At 45.3% G+C, this 22205-nt stretch overlaps 1 protein-coding gene across 18 annotated transcripts in view; it reads right to left on the bottom strand.

Annotated features, from left to right (window-relative positions):
• CASK (calcium/calmodulin dependent serine protein kinase) overlaps positions 1-22205 on the bottom strand; it is a 226416-nt gene that overhangs the window by 25235 nt on the left and 178976 nt on the right. For 10 of the 18 annotated variants that reach the window (XM_045570438.1, XM_045570441.1, XM_045570439.1 and 7 more), the window contains 7 exons: positions 16178-16255; positions 12867-12947; positions 10326-10514; positions 6795-6873; positions 5098-5183; positions 3588-3656; positions 949-1017 (listed from right to left, as the gene is read on the bottom strand). In XM_045570438.1, coding sequence (XP_045426394.1) covers positions 949-1017; positions 3588-3656; positions 5098-5183; positions 6795-6873; positions 10326-10514; positions 12867-12947; positions 16178-16255 — 651 coding nt within the window. The remainder of the gene's footprint in view (positions 1-948; positions 1018-3587; positions 3657-5097; positions 5184-6794; positions 6874-10325; positions 10515-12866; positions 12948-16177; positions 16256-22205) is intronic. The other 8 variants (XM_045570443.1, XM_045570445.1, XM_045570444.1 and 5 more) reach the window with 1 other exon arrangement.

The raw sequence follows: 22205 nt of genomic DNA, 5'->3' as shown, positions 1-22205 counted from the left end.
AATAAAAGCCATAGGAAATTTTCTTCCGTAATTTCACTTAGTGATATCATTCCATTTGAGATGATGGCTGAATTATTTAAAATTTTACCTGATAACAAAGTTGATATATTTTTATTTTATTTGCAAAAGTTGACAGATTTTTACAGGGCAAATTCATGGTCCAAAAAGAGTGATACTGCTGCATGGTTAGAACTTTCAGTACTTTGAACAGCAATACCACAACTCAGAGGAGACTCTGTTACCCCCAAATATTACACACTTGCACCTGTAAGTGCTTCCATTTGTTTACAGAAACTAAAACCAGTTCTTTTCACATATCAACATGGAAAGTTCTGGGGGAAAAACTAGAACTCCACGTTCAAGCCAAAACATAAAGTACTTTGTGTTAAAGATGTGATAGCAGCGTGGCTTAAGTGCAGGTTGAAGCAAGTTCCTTTTGCTTTTCATATCCAGGCAAAGTTTGTAATTCACAAAAATATGTGCACGTACCACAAAAACAGAGGGCACACCAATTCGTAAACGTAGATAGCGGAAACTAAGGTATGTCGCTCAGAATGGACCACGACAAGCCCGAGACCCGAATGCCTGCGCTGCAAAATCTGGACATTTCTTTCTCTTTCTCAAATTAAAAAACAGTTAGAAATTTCAAGGAATTTCCAGTTACACCCTTAGCGCCAGTTGGAGCAAAGTCATGAAAACTATTGGGGTGTCGCGGACATATCTGGGGGGTGACCAGAGGAGTGTTGAATTGCATGTCTTCACATTTAACTGGTGGAAAGGGGAAAATGTTGAGGAAGATTTTTCCAGAAGTGAACTGCATTGCAGCTGTAGTAGCCTCGTCTACCGGCAGAAGACATAATTGTCACTGGACACATGTAACTAGAACACTCATGGCAGGTGGCACCAACAGAATTGTCACACGTGGCCGTGTGAAGCCCGAGTTCTTACCGAAACAGAATTGTTAGTGCTGCTATGACCATTAGCTGGGGACTGTCTGGAAGTGGAGGGGGAATCTCTCTGCAATAAGACACAAGGTTCATTAACAAACAGCGGCACAGAGACAGAAATATTCACACATCAACAGTTGCAACCACAGTCCGACAACCATTTCCTCTGAGGTTTCAGCTGCGCAGGTGCCACACTGACTTACTTGCGTGACTTCACAGAAATCAGAAAAGAAAACTCTGCAGCTTATTCACACATTGTGAATGATGACCGAGCCACTCGTGGGCCATTTCTCCTTTTTGCTTTCTTTAAAGGAGACCCAGAGAGTGGCTTCCTATTAGAACCCTGTCTAGGCTAGGAAATGACAAATGTACGGTCCCATTATTGGGTTGAAGACCCAACTGCCTAATTTGTACTAAAAAGTAGGTTTAAAAAGTACTGAGTAAATTTTTGGGTACCTCAATGTCAAAAATGACTGAACGACTCCATTTGAAGTAAAACTAACATAGAAAAAAAGACTTCTTATGTTGTAACCATTTTGGGCTCTTTCTAGGACAAATATTTTCAGAGGCTTGAGATTATTCTTTGAATCAATCCGCTACAATGACCTAAATAACGGTTTCTTCTCTGGCGTCTATCTGTGTTTTATTCTTATTGGTAATATTTGCCTATTCGATGCACTCACACTCCTTCCCAGGCCCCTCCCTTATTGTCCAAATCACTTTGACTTGAAGACCAAGAAGAGGAAGGAAAGGAAGTGCTTAAACCTTTTCGGTTTAGTAGATTTCTCTGAAACCTTTGACATGTGCATGCCTGCTTAAAAGACATGCAACCCCTCCCCCCCACCCCCCGCGAAGATTTAAAGAAAACTTCTGGCCCAGCCGGTGTGGCTCAGGGGTTGAACATCAACCTAGGAACCAGGAGGTCAGGGTTCGATTCCCGGTCAGGGCACATGCCCGGGTGGCAGGCTCCATCCCCAATGGGGGGTGTGCAGGAGGCAGCTGATCCATGATTCTCTCTCATCATGGGTGTTTCTATCTCTCTTTCTTCCTCTCTGACATCAATTAAAAAAATAGAATCTTCTCCTAAAATAAAATAAATAATGAGACCCCTTAGATGAACCTTCTTGAACGTCAGGGAGAAACTGAGGCAGGTGGCCGGAGGGCCTTCCTTTCGGAAGTACGGCCCCAGCTGGGGCGGGGAGGGGACCATTCTTTTGCTGACCGGCCACAGAGACAGCAGGTCCAAGGGGGCACTTCTTACGTAAGAGCATAGAATGCACGTGTCATACTGGCCCCATCCCAAACCTAGTTCAAGCACTTAAAACGCACAAGAGAAACCTAAGGGATCTTAATAACTGTCTTCTGGGGAATCAGCCAGAACAGACAAAAATCCATAGTGTTTACTAACTTTCTCCAATGATAAGAGACAGTCAGGACCATCTGGGGTTTCAGAAGATCAAAAAGTGACCGAATCTCTTGCCCAGCAGGTTGGGTGCTAGGCAACCGACCTCACAACGACACGCCCTGCAGAGCAGTTCTGCATTTGCTGTGAAAACAGTCTTCACTGAAGTTCCAGAAAAAGCCACCGAGAGGAGCTCAAGACCTGAGATGAACAGAAACCCCCACCGCCTGGCTCGCTCCACACGCACTTGACCGAGCTACACAGCCAGATGCGGCTCCTCACCAGGCTTAGAGGCACAGCGGGCTTCGGGGGTGGCCTGTGAGATGGACAGCCTTGCTGGAGAGCGGCAGGGTCACGGTCATGCCTCCTGCAACGCGGCCTGAGTGCAGAGCCCAGTCCCTGCACGAGCTCCCCCTGCTCCCTGTTGGGCTCAGAAAGGGGTGCTGGCATGTGTGCTTCCTGTGGCTGTGCACACACACACATGTGGAAGGTGCACACATGTGGAGGATGCACAGGGAAGAACAGGCTTCGGAAATAACCCCAGAGCCAAAGGGGACACCCCTGATGCCAGTTTGCATTCCAAATAGAAAAGGGAGAGATGTTGGGATCGCGTTTAGTCACCAACACGGAACTGGACGAGACAGGCTGGGCAGTGAGCTCTCTATAGGCTGAAGGCCCAGTGCAGATAGGACCCGGGGCCGCTTGCTCACCGATGGCCTGCCCTCCCCCATGCATGCAATTTCACAGAAGCTTGCAAAAGCCCCCATTCCTCTAATAGCATCAGCTACGGTCCTCACGCCCCTCCTGTCCCGGCCCAGGGCGTGACCGCCTGTCCTGACACCGAAAGAGACGCCTCTAGATTCTTGGAAAGAAGAACAAAGCTATCTGTGTGGCTTCTCAGCGAGGGAAGTGCCTGTATTTCCTGGAAACATCACCGCAACCCATTCTTTCCTCACAGGCCTGCTCTGGCTCTATGGCGGCTATGCCGCTATTGGGAGCTTCTCTGTTTTGCTTCGACTCCGGCCTGCAGGAAGTTCAAGTGGAAGTCCCCGGGGAGGCAGGGCTGAGTAGGTGGAGGGGACCTGCTCTGTTCCGTTATCTTGGTTGTAAAATTGGTGTGCAGTGATCAACAGCATAGGCAGAAACGGTTCCCCAGAAAGCCAGGACATTCAGCCAGGAGCAGACAGAGTGAGGGGCCCAGGGGAGCGGGGGGGGGGGGGGGATGGGGGAGCCATTACCTCACAGGACGATGACTGAGTGCGGTAGCTGGGCACGATCTTGAAGGTGATACTCCCCCGCATTTCCCGCTGGAGGAAGAAAGGAAAGCCGCTTAGCAAACCATGTTGCACAGGAAACATGTAAGAAGCAGCTCAGAACATGTGAGGGCAGGGAAGGCGAGGCAGCTGCGAGCGCTGGGCCTGGACTGAAACCAGGTTACTGAGCTCATGGTGCAGCTATGGGCCTGGGCCATACAGCAGAGCCCTGACTCTGATCCTGACCCCGACCCTGACCCTTTCACAGACATGAATACAAAACACACTAAGTGACCTGTCTTTCCAAAGTAGGAATCACAGAGGGAAGGCGGGGGAGGGTGGGTAGGAGGTGATGAACCAAAGACAGTGGGGGGCGAAGGGGGACCTGGAGGGGATCAGTGGGGAAAAAGGGCACATAGGTAATGCTTTCAACAATAAAGACTAAAAAAAGTGAATAGAAAGTGAACTGGGTAATCGAAAAAGTAAATACTTAAAAATTATGTTTGGCAGGCTCCAGCATGACGCTACATGTCATAAAATTTACTTTTTATTTCATAACTAGAGGCCCGGAGCATGAAATTAATGCACTCAGGGGGTCCCTCAGCCTGCCCTGTGCCCTCTGGCAGTCCGGGAGTGCTCGCGGGCGCTGGGGTCAGGGTTGTCTGACTGCCGTGGAGGCAGGAGTGGCTCCCACCACCACCACTGCGCTCACCAGCCGTGAGTCCAGTTTCTGGTGCACTGACCACCAGGGGGCAGCTCCTGTATTGAGCGTCTGCCCCCTGGTGGTCAGTGTGCATCACAGCAACCAGTCATTCTGCCGGTCGATTTGCATATCAGCTTTTTATTATATAGGATTTGACCTTGGTATTTACTAGAGTAAGTATGTGTGCTTATTTCATTCACATTTAATCAATACTCATAATAGGTATTTCACACTTAATCAATATTCATAATAGATATTCACTATGCTGCAGTGGGAAGGTCTGCTCACCAAGGCCTGCCATTCTGCCCACGCCCCCAACACCCTTTTTAAAACCCCAACCCTGCCCCGCACACAGACTTTGGGGGGCAGGGACAGAAATGACCTGATCTACTTGAACTTTCCTCCCCGTGCTGTGGAGAAAGCCCACCACTGGCGGTGACTCAGCCAGGCAGGAAAGGGGTTTGACGTGGCTGTGCCAGCAGACGGAGGTCACCGAGAAGCCAGCTGTTACACACAGCTGGGAAGGTTTGCTTTCAACAGCTGCTGGAGGACAAACCCAGCAGATAAAGAGGAAAGGAGAGAGCTAAAGCCCACGCCGCTAAACCCCACTGCTTGTAACCATTTTCCTAGCTGTCCGTTTTCAGGAATGTTGTGGAAGTTCAAGTTCATACCCGCGGTGGTCCCAGTGAGACTCGGGTTGCAAAAGAAGGCCCCTTGTTTGTGTGTGAATGAGAAGGCTAGCAGCCCGAAAGCCAGCCTGAGACTGAGGAAAAGAAACTTGCGGCTACTCACGAGCATCTTCTGCAGCTGCTCCACGGTCTGGTTAGCCACGCTGATGCCGTTGATTTCTCTGATCTCATCACCCACATGCAGTGTGCCTGAGAAATGTCACAGGGTTACAGACACGCGATGACATATAGTCACCATCCCAAGCAAGCGATGCAAACAACTGAAACAAATCAGGCTCAGCCTGGAAGGGCAGTATTTCAGAAACAGGGGCAGGTTTGGCCCCTCAGTACCCTCTACCACAGGCGCATCTGCTGGGAGACACCACTCGGAAAGCTGGTGGTGGGAATCTGGTAGTTTTCTGAGATAGGCAGTGTGTATACTGGGTTAAAGGTACAGCTCCTAGATCCAGCCTGTCTGGGTCCCAATCCCAGCTTCATCGTTCACTAGCTTTAAGATCTTGCATTAGTTTCAGGCATAGCCATAGAGATTAGACAATTATACACCTTGCCCTGGCACTGTACATAGTTATTACAATATTATTGACTATGTTCCCTTATTGCTGTATTTTAAATCTGTGATTATTTTGTGTCTATAAATTCATACCTTTTAATCCCTTTACTTTTTCCTCTCGGCCCCACTAACGCCCCTCCCTTCCAGCAGCCATCAGTCTGACCTTACCATTGAATCTTTAAAAAAAATATTATTTTATTGATTTTTTACAGAGAGGGAGGGAGAGGGATGGAGAGTTAGAAACATTGATCAGCTGCCTCCTGCACTCCCCCTACTGGGGATGTGCCTGCAATCAAGACACATGCTCTTAACCGGAATCGAACTTGGGACTCTTCAGTCTGCAGGCTGACGCTCCATCCACTGAGCCAAACCGGTCAGGGCATCATTGAATCTTTATGTTCTTTATCAAACTCCAATTTCCCAAGTTATAAGTAGTATATCTCATTCCTAGATGAATGAGACAATTCTTTTTTAAGTTTAAAAATTTTTTGAAAAATATTTTCTTTATTTGAGAGAATGAAGAATGGAGAGAGAGAGAAACATCAATGATGAGAGAATCATTGATGGGCTGCCTCCTGTACACCCCTCACTGGGGATCGAGCCCAAAACCTGGGCCTGTGCCCTGTGTGGGGAATGGAACCATGACCTTCTGGTTCATAGGTGGATGCTCAACCACTGAGCCATGCTGGCTGGGTGAGAGAGCAATTCTTGAACTGTCATTACATTTAAATATATACATCTCATATCCTAGAATGGATCTCATATCCTAGAATGGATGTCTCCCATCTATCCTGGTGCCCAATAGGGTACTTTGCTTTATCTTTCATGGTTTCTACCAGTGGTCAGCAAACCGCAGCTCGCGAGCCACATGTGGCTCTTTGGCCCCTTGAGTGTGGCTCTTAAACAAAGTACCATGGCCTGGGAGAGTCTATGTTGAAGAAGTGGCATTAGAAGAAGTTTAAGTTTAAAAAATGTGGCTCTCAAAAGAAATTTCAGTCGTTGTACTGTTGATATTTGGCTCTGCTGACGAATGAGTTTGCCGACCACTGGTCTCTACGAAGTCAGGATATAAACAGTGATTCAAACTCCATTGAACAGGCGAACAGGAACAAATGACTAAACCCAAAAGATAACCTCATTGGGTCATTTCTATGAATCACGTGTTAACAGATCTCTTATATGGCTCATAACAACACTGTCTCCACGCAGCTATAGGACAAAAGCGAGAAAGAATCATACATGAAACTTACCTTGCCTGTGAATCATGCCGCCATGCATAATTCTTGCAACAATACAATGATTTAGCTCGTTCATTTTTAAAGTGATTCCCTGTAAAAAGTTAAGTAAAAATAGAGTTACTATAAGATGACACTCATTTCGCATTTTTGCATCTATATTCAAGAGAGTTGCTGGTCCGTAGTTTTCTTGTAATGCTTTTCTCTTGTTTGCGTATCAGGGTAATTCTAGCTAATAATAACAAAAACAACAACAAAAAATAAGTTGGGAAGAATTCCTTCCCTTTCATTGTTTTGGGAAGAGTTTGTGCAGAATTGGTATTATTTCTTCCTTATATGTTTGGTAGAATTCACCAGAGAAACAACCTTGCCAGGTGTTTTCTTGGATGGTTTTTAACTACAAATTCAATTTTTAAATAGTATAGGGTGACTCAGTTTCTGTAGAGTCTGTAGTAATGTCACTTCTGAATGCATGACATTAGTAAGTTAGTGTCTTTTCCCCCTAATCAGTCTGATCCTCTCAAAAATGTTTGTTTAATTGATTTTCCCCTATTGTCTTCTGCTTTTTATTTCATTGATTTCTACTTTGATCTTTATTATTTATTTTCTATTACTCACTTTGAGATTAATTTTTTTCTTATAGTTGAGGTCACTGATTTGACATTTCTTTTAAAAGGATCTTATCTCTTTTTAAAAAATGTTATTGATTTTAGAGAGAGAGAAACGTCGTTGATTGCCTGCCTCCTACATGCCCCCCACCTCAGCTGTGCCCTGACCGGGAATCGAACCGGCAACCCCTTGGTGCATGGGACGAGGCTTAACCCATTGAGCCACACCAGCAGCAGACATTCCTGTTTTTCTAACATAGATGCTTTGAGCTACACTCCCTAAGTCCTCCTTTAGCTGCAGCCCACAGATTCTGACTTCTTGTGGTTTCATTTTAATCCACTTCAAAATAACTTTTAATTTCCCTTTGACTTCTTCTTTGACTGATGGTTTATTTGGAGATGTTACTTAGTTTTCAAGTGCTTCGGGATTTTCCCAGGGATCTTTTCGTTCTTTATTTCTCACTTAATCCCCCTGTGGATTGAGAGTATTCTTTGATGCTAATATAGCCATTCGAGCTTCCTTTTGATTACCGCCATTTTTATGTAGAAGGCACTTCTTACAGGCAATACAGAACAATCACTGCTTGTGCATTGGGGGACGTTAAACTATTTACACTTAATATGGCTATCGATACTGTGAGGTATAAATATATGTTCTTGCCTTCTTTGGGTTAATTTCTTTTTATTCTCGTTTCTCTCCTGTGTTGTCTTAGTAGCTATAATCCCATCGTGTTGCTCTGCTGACTGCTTGAGGGTTTAGCATACATTGTACACTCACCGCAGTCTGCCTTCTAACGGGCTGTTTGTGCTTCCTTCCTTCTGACCTTTGTGCTTTGTTACACATTTTACGCCTACATGCTAGAAACCCCAAATATGTCATTAGTTTTGTGAAAACTGCCAGCTATCTTTGAAAGAGATTTAGATGGTAAGGATGCCCTTTAACATTTTTATTTTATTTTATTAAATATATTTTATGGATTTTTTACAGAGAGGAAAGGAGAGGAAGAGAGAGTTAGAAACATCAATGAGAGAATCAATGATCAGCTGCCTCCTGCACAGTCCCTCCTGGGGATGTGCCCACAACCAAGGTACATGCCCTTGACCGGAATCGAACCTGGGACTCTTGAGTCCACAGGTTGATGCTCTATCCACTGAGCCAAACTGGTCAGGGCCCTTTAACATTTCTTATACTGTAGATCTATTGAATTGTTTTGGTATACCTGAAAATGTTTTTATTTTACCTTTATTTTTATTTTTAAAAATATATTTTATTGATTTTTTTATAGAGAGGGAGAGGGATAGAGAGTCAGAAACATCGATGAGAGAGAAACATCAATCAGCTGCCTCCTGCACACCTCCTACTGGGGATGTGCCCACAACCAAGGTACATGCCCTTGACTGGAATTGAACCTGGAATCTTTCAGTCCACAGGCCGACGCTCTATCCACTGAGCCAAACCGGTTAGGGCAATTTTACCTTTATTTAAAAAAACTTTCTGTTGCTAAGACAGGTTTGGCTCAGTGGATAGAGCGTCGGCCTGCGGGCTGAAAGGTCCCAGGTTCGATTCTGGTCAAGGGCATGTACTCTGGTTGTGGGCACATCCCCAGAAGGGGGTGTATAGGAGGCCGCTGATCGATGTTTCTGACTCTTATCTCTCTCCTTTCCTCTCTGTAAAAAGTCAATAAAATATATTTAAAAACAAAAACTTTCTGTTAATCATCACCTGAGGATATTATTTTAGGGAGGGGGAGAGACAGAGAAACATCCATGTGAGAGAGACACATCAATTGGTTGCCTTCTGCGTGAGCCTGGACCAGGGCCTGGGATTGAGCCTGCAACCAAAGTACATGCCCTTGACCGGAATTGAACCTGGGACCCTTCAGTCTGTGAGCTGATGCTCTATCCACTGAACACTCCAGCTAGGTCTTACCTTTATTTTTTGAAAGATACTTTTGCTGGATTTAGAATTGTAAATTGAGGTTTTTTAAACTTTCAGTACTTTCATGACATTCTTTTAAATTGTATGATAAGGAATCTTATATCTTCCTTCTCTTTGTTCTCCTGTATGTGATACTTATTTTGTTAATCTCCATTTTTAAAATCGATTTATCATGGGTCTAAGCAGGTTGATTAGGATGCACCTTGGTGCTGCTTTCTTCCTGTGTGTGCTTGGAGTTCCTGCAGAGTTACAGTTTTCATCATGGGGAGTACTCTCAGGGATCAGACCGTCGTGCACGTTCAGGGTCCCCTGTGCTGCTTCTAGCACCTGCCTGGTACCATGCGTTGCTATGACAATGTTAAACACTTACCATTCCCTCCCTCTCTTTTGTTTTGCAGAATTTTTATTGCTATGTCTTCGCATTTCCTAATATCTTCTTTGGAAAGGTCTGACCTGCCATTAATCCCATAGGCCACTTGGGGGTAATCGAATATCTGTCAGTTTTGATTGATCATTCTCCACATGGTAGGTCACACTTTCCTGCTTCTTCACGTGCTTCGTAATCTTTGATTAGATGCCAGATATTGTCCATTTTATCTTGTCACATGCTTGGTGGTTTTTTTTTTTTAAATTCTTCTAAATATTCTTAAGCTTTTTTCTCCCCCTGGGATGTAGTTCAGTTACTTAGAAACAGTTTAATACTTTGGATCTTTTAAAAAACTAGTTCTATTGATTTCAGAGAGGAAGGGAGGGAGAGAGAGAGAGAAACATCCATGATGAGAGAGAAACAGGCGTGCAAGAGAGGTGGGAAGGAGAACCCAGCCTGTCTTAGGTGTGATGTCAGCACAGGGCTGTGGGCAGCAGGGGGGCCTGTGGGAAGTGAGGATCTGGAAGCGGATTCCCTCCTTTCTCTCCCCCTCCGAGGTGTAGAGGCTGGAGTCAGGCGTTCTCACTCCCGCTGGCATTTTGGGAAGATTGAGACCTTTCTTTCCTACTCACCATGGGCTCGTCTGTGTTCTTCTGGAACTGCACCAGGCGGACGCGGGTCACGTTCTCCATGTCCATGTCCCCGTTGGCGCTCTCCGGGGAGTCGCCGTTCAGGTAGGGGGACGTGGGGGGCGGCGTGACTCTCAGCGCCTCATCGCTGTAAACTTCATGGGCCACTACGTCGTGAGTCTGAAGTAAGGCCTAGTGTTCCAGGAAGGAAGTGACATCTTAATAACAGTACTGTTCCAGGAGGAATTGATTCTATAAACACACATACAACATACTCTGCCTCTCAAAGGTGTGTCTCATCTACAGAGAACTCAAAGCGCCTTACACCTACATTTAACTATACCCTGATCTCTTTATCTTCCTTTAAAATATATTTTATTGATTTTACACAGAGAGGAAGGGAGAGGAATAGAGAGTTAGAAACATCGATGAGAGAGAACCATCCATCAGCTGCCTCCTGCACACCCCCTACTGGGGATGTGCCCGCAACCAAGGTACATGCCCTTGACCGGAAGCGAACCTGGGACCCTTCAGTCTGCAGGCCGATGATCTATCCACTGAGCCAAACCACCTAGGGCTATAGCCTGTCTCTTTAGAAAATATATTTCACTGATTTCAGAGAGGAAGGGAGAAGGAGAGAGAGAAACATCCATGATGTGAGAGAATCATGGATTGGCTGCCTCCTGCATGCCCTACAACCCGGGCATGTGCCCTGACCAGGAATCGAACCCTGACCTCCTGGTTTATAGGTCAACACTCAGCCACTGAGCCACACTGGCTGGGCACCTTGATTTCTTTATGACAAATAATCATGATGATTTAAAAAAGAATGAACGCAAGCATGCATGAGTAAATCAATGGATGCACATGTTTGTTGATTACCTGGGTTAGAGGTATTGTCTGATGTTATAAGAAAGTACCAACTAACCTGTTCCCCGCCCCCCCCCCCATTGATTTTTGGAGAGAGTGGAAGACAAGAGGGAGAGACAGAGGTTGCCTCTTGCATGAGTTCTGACCAGGATCTGGGCTGGGGATGTGCCTGCAATCAAGGTACAGGCCCTTGACTGGAATCGAACCCGGGACCCTTCTGTCTGCAGGTCAACACGCTATCCACTGAGCCAAACCAGCTAGGGCCCAACTAACTTGTCTGAAGGCTGACATAATGCAATTTCAAATAACTTAGTGGAAAGACTCATCTGTGAGTAGGGTGGCAAATTTGTTCTAGAGCTTAAAATGGAAACAGATTTGAAAAGAAACAGTGCCAGAGTTGGTGTACTGAGCAACTATCTTTTACTGATAGTGTTAACAGTGACTCTGCTATATAACCGAAAGGATGAAGATAGCTTATAAAACATGTAAATTTCCAAAATATCACATACTCATGGACACTGAGGACAGTAGGACAAGGTCCCTGCCCTCAGGGAACTTCCATTCTCGTGAGCACAGGGTGAGAGGAGATAAGTGAGCTGGAGACAGATGGTGAGGAGTAAACAAACAAGATCATCCTACATAATAAAAGGCTTATATGCAAATTGTCCCCTCGGGAATTCAACTAACCAGGAGTTCAACCACTCGCTATGACATGCACTGCCCACCAGGGGGAGGCGTGGAGCGAAGGAAGGCCTGGCAGCCAGGGGGAGGAAGGCCCCGATCGGCCCTGATTGCCAGCCAGGGTTAGGGACCCTACCCATGCATGAATTTTGTGCACCGGGCCTCTAGTTCCATAGAGTAATCATGACTATGAAGAAAAGGAAGGATAATGGGGCAGAGATGATAGTAAAGTGGGAGTTACTTTATTATTTTTTAAAATATATTTTTACTGATTTCAGAGAGGAAGGGAGAGGGAGAGAGAAACATCAATGATGAGTGTGAACCATGAATCAGCTGCCTCCTGCACACCCTACACTGAGGATCAATCATTTAAATCTATACTTATTTACTCTTCCTTTAATTACTGTATATACTTATAAGTATATGCATTTTTATATATTTTATTGATTTTTTTTTACAGAGAGGAAGGGAGAGGGATAGAGAATCAGAAACATCAATGAGAGAGAAGCATTGATCAGCTGCCTCTTGCAGACAGCAGGCAAGTACATGTTTGAATGAAAATGTCTTTTAAGCGTCTACCTGGATATTCAGAGAGGACAAGAACTATTCATTATTTTTGGAAATGTTTACTGATAGCAATGCACACGTCACTTTGTACTATAACGTTAATAGTCTGATATTGTAGGAATAAGTTGCATTTGATGGGGATGGCTGTTTTATGAAGACCGCTAACAACTTTTGTAAAAAGGAGAAGACTACAAGCTTCTAGCTACAAAAGAAATAAGCACGGGATGTGGTGTGCGGCACCGAGCATATGCCACTAACATCATCACTTTGTACAGTGAGAGGTGCTCACTAGCTTATTATAGTGATCACAGTGGCTCACCTGAAGCCAATAGAATACTGAATGCCAACACACATTAATAAAACGTTTAAAAATATGGAGAGCTTCTTTGACAGGAAGGCTGTCGTCCTGCGGGGGTTGTTACTTACCATGAAATGAGGTTGTGTTAAAATACGCTTCAGTTCCTTAGCATCATTATTTTCAGGGTAACATGAAATTTCTTCCAATACCTGAAACAGAAAAAAGCAAGATATACAATAGTGCAGACAGGATATGTTTAACAACGATAGAAACCTTTTAAATTAAAAGTTATGGATGAGCCCGGCCGGTGTGCTCAGGGGTTGAGCGTCGAGCTATGAACCAGGAGGTCAAGGTTCGATTCCCGGTCAGGGCACATGCCTGGATCGTGGGCTCAACTCTCCCAGTGCGGGGCATGCAGGAGGCAGCCGATCCATGCTTCTCTCTCATCATGGATGTTTTTTTTCTCTCTCTCTCTCTCTGTCCCTTCTCCTTTTCTCTCTGAAAGCAATAAAAAAATATTAAAAAATGAAGCTGTTCTTCAAAAGCTATCCCTTACCATGAAGATGAGGAGGGAGTGGGGGCTCCATTGTCTTGCAGAGCAAAGATCCTGCTCCGGTTCTTACTAGAGATGGACCCCCAGAGCGCTTACACAAACGGCATCCAACACCTCACGTTGAGCCGGTCACGGCTTGCCTGGCAGGACGGGCGGGAGGGCCAACCCTCAGTAGGAAGTGTCGCCTCCCCGAGGAGCCCTGAGCCCTGGGCGGAAGGGACGCCTGAGGTCCCTAAGCCCAAGACTGCGATCTCAGCAGCAGACCCAGGGGCTACCCACCGCCACAGGGAACCCTGAGACAAACAGAAATTGAGGGTGGGGGTTTCTTTCTTATCTCAAAGTACCCTTCCCAAGTACTGGTTATGCTGGTCATTCATTTTTGCTCATCGATAAGCCAACTCTCCTTGCTGTGTGTTAGGCTTTGAGTTTTGCTACCAGAAAATGAAAGGATGAAACCATATGCTCTCTCTGGTCCCTGGCTACTCTCACAATCTATGATCTCATTGATTAATTGCAATTTTTTAAAAAGTTGCCAACTTTTGTATATTTTATTGATTTTTACAGAGAGGAAGGAAGAGGGATAGAGAGTTAGAAACATCGATGAGAGAGAAACACTGATCAGCTGCCTCCTGCACGCCCCCCCCCCCCCCCCACTGGGGATGTGCCCGCAACCAAGGTACATGCCCTTGACCGGAATTGAATCTGGGACCCTCCAGTCCGCAGGCCAACGCTCTATCCAGTGAGTCAAAATGGTTAGGGCATTAATTGTAAAATGTAGTTAAAAAAAAATTTTTTTTAAAGGAAGCTGTATTTTGTTTTATTTTTTAAATCCTCACCTGAGGATATTTTCCCATTGATTTTTAGAAAGTGGAGAGAGAGACACAGAGAGAGAAATATTGATGTGAGAGAGACACATGGATTGGTGGCCTTCTGCATGCACCCCAATCAGGGCAGGGAGGAGCCCGCAACCGAGGGACATGCCCTTGACTGGAATCAAACCTGGGACCCTGTAGTCTGCAGGCCGATGCTCTATCCACTGAGTCAAACAGGCCAGAGTGCAATCTATGCTTTTAAACACTGAGGTGTGATCTCCTAAGTTAGCAGGGTGTCTCCTGGCTGGTGCCTGGACCTGATGTGGGTGCACCTAGCAGCCCCCTGTCCTAGGTTTTGTTTCTCAGGGAATTCCTATAATAAAAGCTTAATATGCTAAGTGTCCTGTTGTCCAGTTGGCCGTTCAACCAATCAAAGCATAATATGCTAATGATATGCTACAGCCACTCAACCACTTGCTATGATGTGCACTGACCACCAGGGGGCAAATGCTCCTACTGGTAGGTTATCTTGCTGCTGGGGTCTGGCTGATTGGGATTGAGTGAGACAGCCAGACATGCCCTGGAGCCCTTCCATGGTCCCTCCCAGGCCCCAATCATGTACCAGTGGGGGTCCCTCAGCCTGGCCTGTGCCCTCTCGCAATCCAGGACCCCTCAGGGGATGTTGAAGAGCTGGTATCAGCCCGATGCAGGCCAGGCTGAGGGATCCCACTGGTGCACGAATCCGTGCACTGGGCCTCTAGTCCATGATATTTTCCAGGACAAGTCTTGTGTTCAAAACCTGGTGGGGAAGGAATTAGGCCCTTCAGATTCTTTCACTTAGCAGTCTCACTTCATAAAAAATAAAGTGTTCAAAGGAAAATGTTTATTTGCATGAAAGCTTTTATCATATCAAAAAGTGGAAAACCCCCCACTAGGTGTCTCACAATGGAGGAATTGCTAATTCATGAGCATTTAGTAATAAAAAAGATAAATTATGTCATCATCAGAACTTATATTTACAAAGACCAAGTAGAAACAGAAAAAATGCTCATTATATGTCAGGTAAAAAGAGGATACATTTTGATTATATATATGCTAATTAGTCATGACTGGAAAAGGACATGCAAATGAGAATTACTGAGTGATGGGATCATGAATGAATTTTTATTTTCCAAACTTTCTACAATGTCATGTTTTCATATCAAAAAGGTTTTAAAAAGTCGGTGATGGATAAACATTATCTGACAATTTATAGAAACGACTTCTCTCTGAACTTAGATGAAGATATTTAATAACTTGCAAACATTTCCACCTTTAAAAGTGACTCAAATGTTCCATCAAGTGCAGTAAAATAACTTAAAAAAAAAAAAAGAGAAGCAGCCCTAACCGGTTTGGCTCAGTGGATAGAGCGTCGTCCTGCGGACTGAAGGGTTCCCGGTTCGATTCCGATCAAGGGCATGTACCTTGGTTGTGGGCACATCCCCAGTAGGAGGTGTGCAGGAGGCAGCTGATCGATGTTTCTCTCTCATTGATGTTGCTAACTCTCTCTCCCTCTTCCTTCCTCTCTGTAAAAAATCAATAAAATATATATATGTGTAAGTTGCTGTTAACAAGTTCAGGTTCACACAGCAGAAGCAGCCCTGGAACCTGGGGAGCGCTGCTCCTGAAGCTTCTCTCTTTTCTGAAGCAGATGCTCGGTGAAACACTGAGACATTCTGCATCTGTGCATCATGGTCCCTGTGACTCCAGGGAACTGCCTCTTGCTGTACAGACACGTTCTGAATAAAGGCAGCCAACACGAACCCAGGTGTGTTTACAAAAATGTCCCTTAGCTTGGCCGGCGTGGCTCAGTGGTTGAGTGTTGACCTAGGAACCAGGAGGTCACAGTTCGATTCCCGGTCAGGGCACAGGCCTGGGTTGCAGGCTCGATCCCCAGTGTGGGGCGTGCAAGAGGCAGCCGATTCATGATTCTCTCTCATCACTGATGTTTCTATCTCCCCCTTGCTCTCCCTTCTTCTCTGACATCAACACAAATATATTAAAAAACAGACAAACAAACAAACATGCCACTCACCTCTTTGGCTCTCTGTACCGCGTCACTCGGAGGGTTCCTGATTTGCGGCGAAGACTTAGTGTTGATTTTGTCATACAGCTGAAAGCAAAGGAGAAAAGCCCATCAGTCATTATTCTTTGCTGGAATTCAGCACTGCATGTTTATTATTTCATTGAACAAGATTTTCCTCCTCAAAGAACAGGCTGATGATTTCCATGGGACCTTCTTGCTCATCGTCTTGATCATTCAAGGAAACTTGCTGGACTCTTGAGTCGTGTGCATATCCTACAAAAATCATTCTTAAAGAGATGGCCCCAAATGCTGTCCATGTGGCGATTGCCCTGTCATTTTTAATCCATTAATATTTCAGGAATCACAAGATGTTTCTCTCTGATAGAAGGAACACTGAATAAGACGAAGGCGGAGGAAAATGAAAGAACGCTTTTTGGCCAAGACGCGACTGAAGAATTTTCACAGAAATCTCAGGCTTGGGAAAGGGCAAGCCAAGCCCTTCCGGGAAGGAATGTTCTCACAGAGGCTCCTGCTTGTGCCCCAGGCTGCTCACCAATAGCACCAGCCTGAGGTACAGCAGGAAGCCAAGGACATAACCTTTTCCTCTGGAATCTGAGAGCCACACAGTGTGAGGAGACATTCATTTTTCACATTTTATTTATTCATTTTAAAATACATTTTTATTGTTGATAGTATCACAGCTATTTCCCTTTTCCCCTCTTCTCCCCTCCTCCCAGCCCCTACCCGCCCCCAGGTTTTCATTACTCTATTGCTCATGCCCATGGGCTATGCATATCTACACTAATAAAAGAGTAAGATGCAAATTGACCATAACATCACAACGCCCACCAGCCAATCAGGAGTGAGCATGCAAATTAACCCAACAAATGTGGCAGGTTAATTTGCATATACACGCACCACCCCTGCTGCTCTGTGCCTCTGGGCAGTGTGGGAAGGCGGAAAGGCAGCTCCGGCCAGAGGGAAGGTGGTGCCGGCAGCCAGGGGAAGGAAGGCCCCTTCTTGCACAAATTTTTGTGTACCAGGCCTCTAGTAAGTATATAAGTTCTTTGGTTTATCTCCTCTCATCCCCCCAACCCCACATAGAGGTATGTCGGTCTGTTCTATGCCTCCTTGCTTCAAGTCTTATTTTGTTGGTCAATTAATTTTGTTCATTAGCTTCCACAGATACATGAGATCACGTGATATTTGTCTTTCTTAGATCGGCTTATTTCACTCAGCATAATAGTCTCCAGGTCCCACCTTGCTGTCCCAAAGAGAAGACATTGAAAGAATCTAAAAACATTTAAAGGCCCCACAAATCTAAATGATCTAAAAAGTAAACTTTCTGAAGACCATTACTTCACTAGAGAAGAAGCTCTGTAGTGTGGAAATGCAATTAAAATATTAGTTTCTAACTCCGATGAAATGCCTCATTTCTCTAAAATATTTGGGGATTCTTTTGGGGGTTGGTTTTGCCCCCCCACCCTTTTTTTTAAACTCCCCTACTATGCACAGCCATACTACTGAGAGGTCAACCCCCATCCACTCCCCCACACAATGCGAGGGGCCATAGTTAAACAAACACATTGAAAATACATAACACTGCCGAAACCAGTTTAGCTCAGTGGATAGAGCGTTGGCGTCGGGACTGAAAGATCCCAGATTGATTCCGGTCAAGGGCATGTACCTTGGTTGTGGGCACATCCCCAGTAGGGGGTGTGCAAGAGACAGCTGATCGATGATTTTCTTTCATCGATGTTTCTAACTCCCTATCCCTCTCTCTTCCTCTCTGTAAAAAATCAAATATATATATATATATATATATATATATATATATATATATATATATATAAGTTAAATATGGAACTGCTATTGGACCCAGTCATCCCAGCATTGCTTACAATAGCTAAGACCTGGAAACAGCCCAAGTGCCCATCAACAGACAAGTGGATAAAAAGCTGTGGTACATTCACTCCATGGAGCACTATGCAGCTGTGAAAAAGAAGGATCCTTACCCTGTGAGACAGCATGGAGGGCCTGGAGAGCATCATGCTGAGTGAACAAGCCAGTCAGAGACAGACAAGTAGCATGTGGAAGCATGCAACAACAGATGGACGAATCTCAGAGTGCGTGTGGGGTGGGTAGGAAGAGATTAACCAAAGACCTTGTATGTAAACATGCCTACCTCATGGACACAACAATAGCTGGTAAAGACCCGGGGAGGAGGCGGGGGGGGGGGTGGTTAATGGGGGGGGAAGAGGGACAAAAACCTTCAACAGTAAAGATATTAGCCAGTCCACTACAGCCCTGCCCCAGTCAAGAATGTTAGAGTCCTGATCCTTTCCTGGCCAGATGGTAAATATTTCAGGTGGCGAGGGCCATTTGAACGTTGTCAGTCCACTCCAGCAGCCACGCACGGGAAGGCAGCGGCTAACGATCATCAGTGAGGGGCGAAGCTGTGGTACAATATCACTCCCTCCAAGAACAGGCAGCTGGCTTGGCCCGACAGCGGTAGTTGACTGCACCAGAAGCTTACATTCAAGGTGGATTGGAATGACAAGAAATATTTCTTGCTTGGCCGGTGTGGCTCAGTGGTTGAGCATTGACTTAGGAACCAGGAGGTCATGGATGGATTCCTGGTCAGGGCACAGGCCCGGGTGGCAGGCTTGATTCCCATTGTGGGATGTGCAAGACGCAGCCGATCCATAATTCTCTCTCATCATGGATGTTTCTATCTCCTTCTCCCTTCCTCTCTGAAACCAATAAAAAATTTTAAAACACCCCCAAACCAAAACTAAACAACAACAAAACCCCCAAATATATTCCTTTAGCTATTTGCTTCCCTGAAATTTGAAGACATCAAATGTCTTTGTAAAACTGAAGCATAGAAGGGGAGGTGGAGGGAGGGAAAATGTTACTCAATTACCTCTGGAGAGAGAACAAGAATGAATCTACTTGTTTGTTTTTTCTTTCTAATGAAACGACAGCTACCCAAGCTCAGCATTTTTTACTAAAAGAAACCCACAAAAACATAAAAAAACCAACAGCCCGGCAAAATGAGGAAATGGAGAGAGCTGCAAGGGAAGCGGAGTTGGACACTGTCTGGTACCTACACCACTGGCGCTCTGCCCGGTTCTGGGCTGGGCAGATGTCTGTGGGTCTGTCTGCCTGCCTGTAAGCCCAGTTCCGTTAGGAGACCACTTTCTATATTTGAGACGGGCTGTTTGACATCAAGCTGTGGTGACATTCAATGCAGCTCTCCTGAGACTGTACTCTCCAACATACAGATGAAGGAATCTGCTACTATGTCACCTATTTACATTCAAAACACGAAATCATTTCATTAAAAAATGTATTTTATTAATTTTTTACAGAGGAAGGGAGAGGGAGAGAGAGTCCGAAACATCAATGAGAGAGAAACATCCATTAGCTTCCTCCTGCACACTCCCTCCTGGGGATGTGCCTGCAACTAAGGCACATGCCCTTGACCGGAATCGAACCCAGGACCCTTCAGGCTGCAGGCTGACGCTCTATCCACTGAGCCACACAGGCCAGGGCCATTTCCTTTTTTAAGCACACTCTACTATATCGCACTTTCTTTTGATTGTTAGTCCTCAATTAGAAGCCTTTGTTTCCAAGCTCACAGTTTATCCGCAGCATTTAGCAAGGTCGATGTGTCTCTCTCAGATAGATGTTTCTCTCTCTCCCCTTCCCTCCCTCCTATGCTCTCTGAAGAGAATGGATGGCTGATCCTTGAGAACATTACGCGAAGTGAAATAAGTCAAACAGAAACAGCCAGGAACTATATGATTGCACTCCTACGTGGGATATAAAACTGAAACTAGTGAACACACACAGCGGCGTGGTGTTGCCAGAGGGAGGGGGTGGGCGAGAAGGGGGTCCTAACATGAGGGGACAGGGGAAGACCTGGCTTTGGGTGGTGGGCACACGTTCCTATGTACAGATTTTGCACATGAGTAATCCATACATGAAACCTGTATGTTCATGTTGACTAATGTATTAGTGACCCTTCAGTCTGCAGGCCGATGCTCCATCCACAGGCCTACGTAGATGACACAGGCAGGCTTTATTTTGCCTTCAATCAAACCTTCTGAAATAGTGCACTTTCAAATACCACATCTGTGAGTTTGCCCAACTGTGAGAAATTTCACTGTAATATCGATATAAACTTCCCCTTAAAAAACAACACTAAAAACATTGTCTAAAAAGGTTAAAAACCTCATTTCCTAATGTGCTTTACATATGGAAGCATCCACAACAACTGTTGAATAACATTTATACTAAATGAATATCCTATTAGTCATTTGCTGCTTTAAAAGAAGACATTTACACTGGGAATGCCATCTACTGTTTTATTTAATTACCGATGCAATACTTATTATGATGTGGCCTTTGTTTTGCTTAGGTAAATGCCAAGCATGTGTACAGGGGCCGGAGCAAAACTCAGTTTCTGTCATGGGAAGTTAAAAGAGAACCACACAGAGGCGGCTTGGCAGAAGTGGTTGGATGAGATGATGTCTGAGGGGCCCCAAAGAGAAGGAGCAGCTGTGTTCTTGGCCTGGGAAGCACCCCACCGAATGTTCTTGAACTGAGTGCACTGCATTCCTGTTCACGTGGACTAATGTCACCCCAATAAAATACAAAAGTGCATGCATTTATGCACCGGGCCTCTAGTTCCTTTCATAAAGAAGCATAACTGCTTGACCAGCATGACTCAGTGGTTGAATGTCGACCTAGGAATCAGGAGGTCAGGGTTCGATTCCCGGTCAGGGCACAGGCCCAGGTTGTGGGCTCCATCCCCAGCGTGGGGCGTGCGGGAGGCAGCCGGTCCATGCTTCTCTCTCCTCATGGATGTTTCTCCCTCTCTCCCTTCCTCTCTGACACCAATAAAAACGTATTTAAAAAAAGAGGGGATGGGACCCTGAGACGGCATCCGCTGCTCAGCCTCGGAAGGCCTCAGTCAGGCCTTATTATTTCAGACATTTAAGTGCGAACCGACTGGACTATAAATTCATGGGAAACTTCGCTCTGGCATTTCCTGATTGGCAGTCTATTTAAACATCCAATCCAACAGTGTATCAGGTTATTTCTCAGACTCCTTTAGGAAACGTCCAAGGTCTAAAAATATGCTGTTCCCAAATATGACGGCTAATTCCGCATCCTCTCACAAAGCAAAAGGGTAAACCAGGCTGCAGTCTCCAGTGCCAGCGCCAGCCAGAGAGAAAAACTCACTCCGCCTCTTCCCGAGCAGAGAAAAGTGTAATAAAGGTGCCAGTGACACAAAACCCGGAGAAGTCCAGACACCAGCTTCTTTCTAATGCAATATTTGAAAAAATTACTTCATTTATTATAAAAATCTACTTATAAATGAATAATATGAAACAGCTAAATTCGATTCCCGGTCAGAGCACATGCCCAGAATGTGGGCTCGATCCCCAGTGGGAGGTATGTAGGAGGTAGCTGATCAGTGGTTTCTCTATCATCAATGTTTCTTTCTCTCTGTCTCTCTCTCTCCCCCTCTTCCTCTCTCTCTAAAAATCAATAAAAACATAAAAAAATAAGAGCTAAATTGAAAAAAAAAAAAAAAAGCCCAGGCAGTGTTGCTCAGTGGTTGGGCATCGACCTATGAACCAGGAGGTCACAGTTTGATTCCCTGGTCGGAGCACAGGCCCGGGTTGTGGGCTCCATCCCCAGTGTGGGGTGTGCAGGGGGCAGCCCATCAGTGATTCTCTCCCATCATTGATATTTCTAATATATTTTTATTGATTTTTTACAGAGAGGAAGGGAGAGAGATAGAGAGCTAGAAACGTCGATGAGAGAGAAACACCGACCAGCTGCCTCTTGCACACCCCCTACCGGGGATGTGCCTGCAACCAAGGTACATGCCCCTGACCGGAATCAAACCTGGGACCTTTCAGTCCGCAGACCTATGCTCTACCACTGAGCCAAAGCGGTTTCGGCCCCATCATTGATATTTCTATCTTTTATTTTCCCCCTCTCTGAAATCAATAAACAT

Source organism: Pipistrellus kuhlii, unplaced genomic scaffold (assembly GCF_014108245.1).
Source record: "Pipistrellus kuhlii isolate mPipKuh1 unplaced genomic scaffold, mPipKuh1.p scaffold_m20_p_32, whole genome shotgun sequence".
Taxonomy (NCBI): Eukaryota; Metazoa; Chordata; class Mammalia; order Chiroptera; family Vespertilionidae; genus Pipistrellus; species Pipistrellus kuhlii.
Note: the sequence above shows the minus strand (reverse complement) of the source record. Positions and strands in the feature narration are given on the sequence as shown.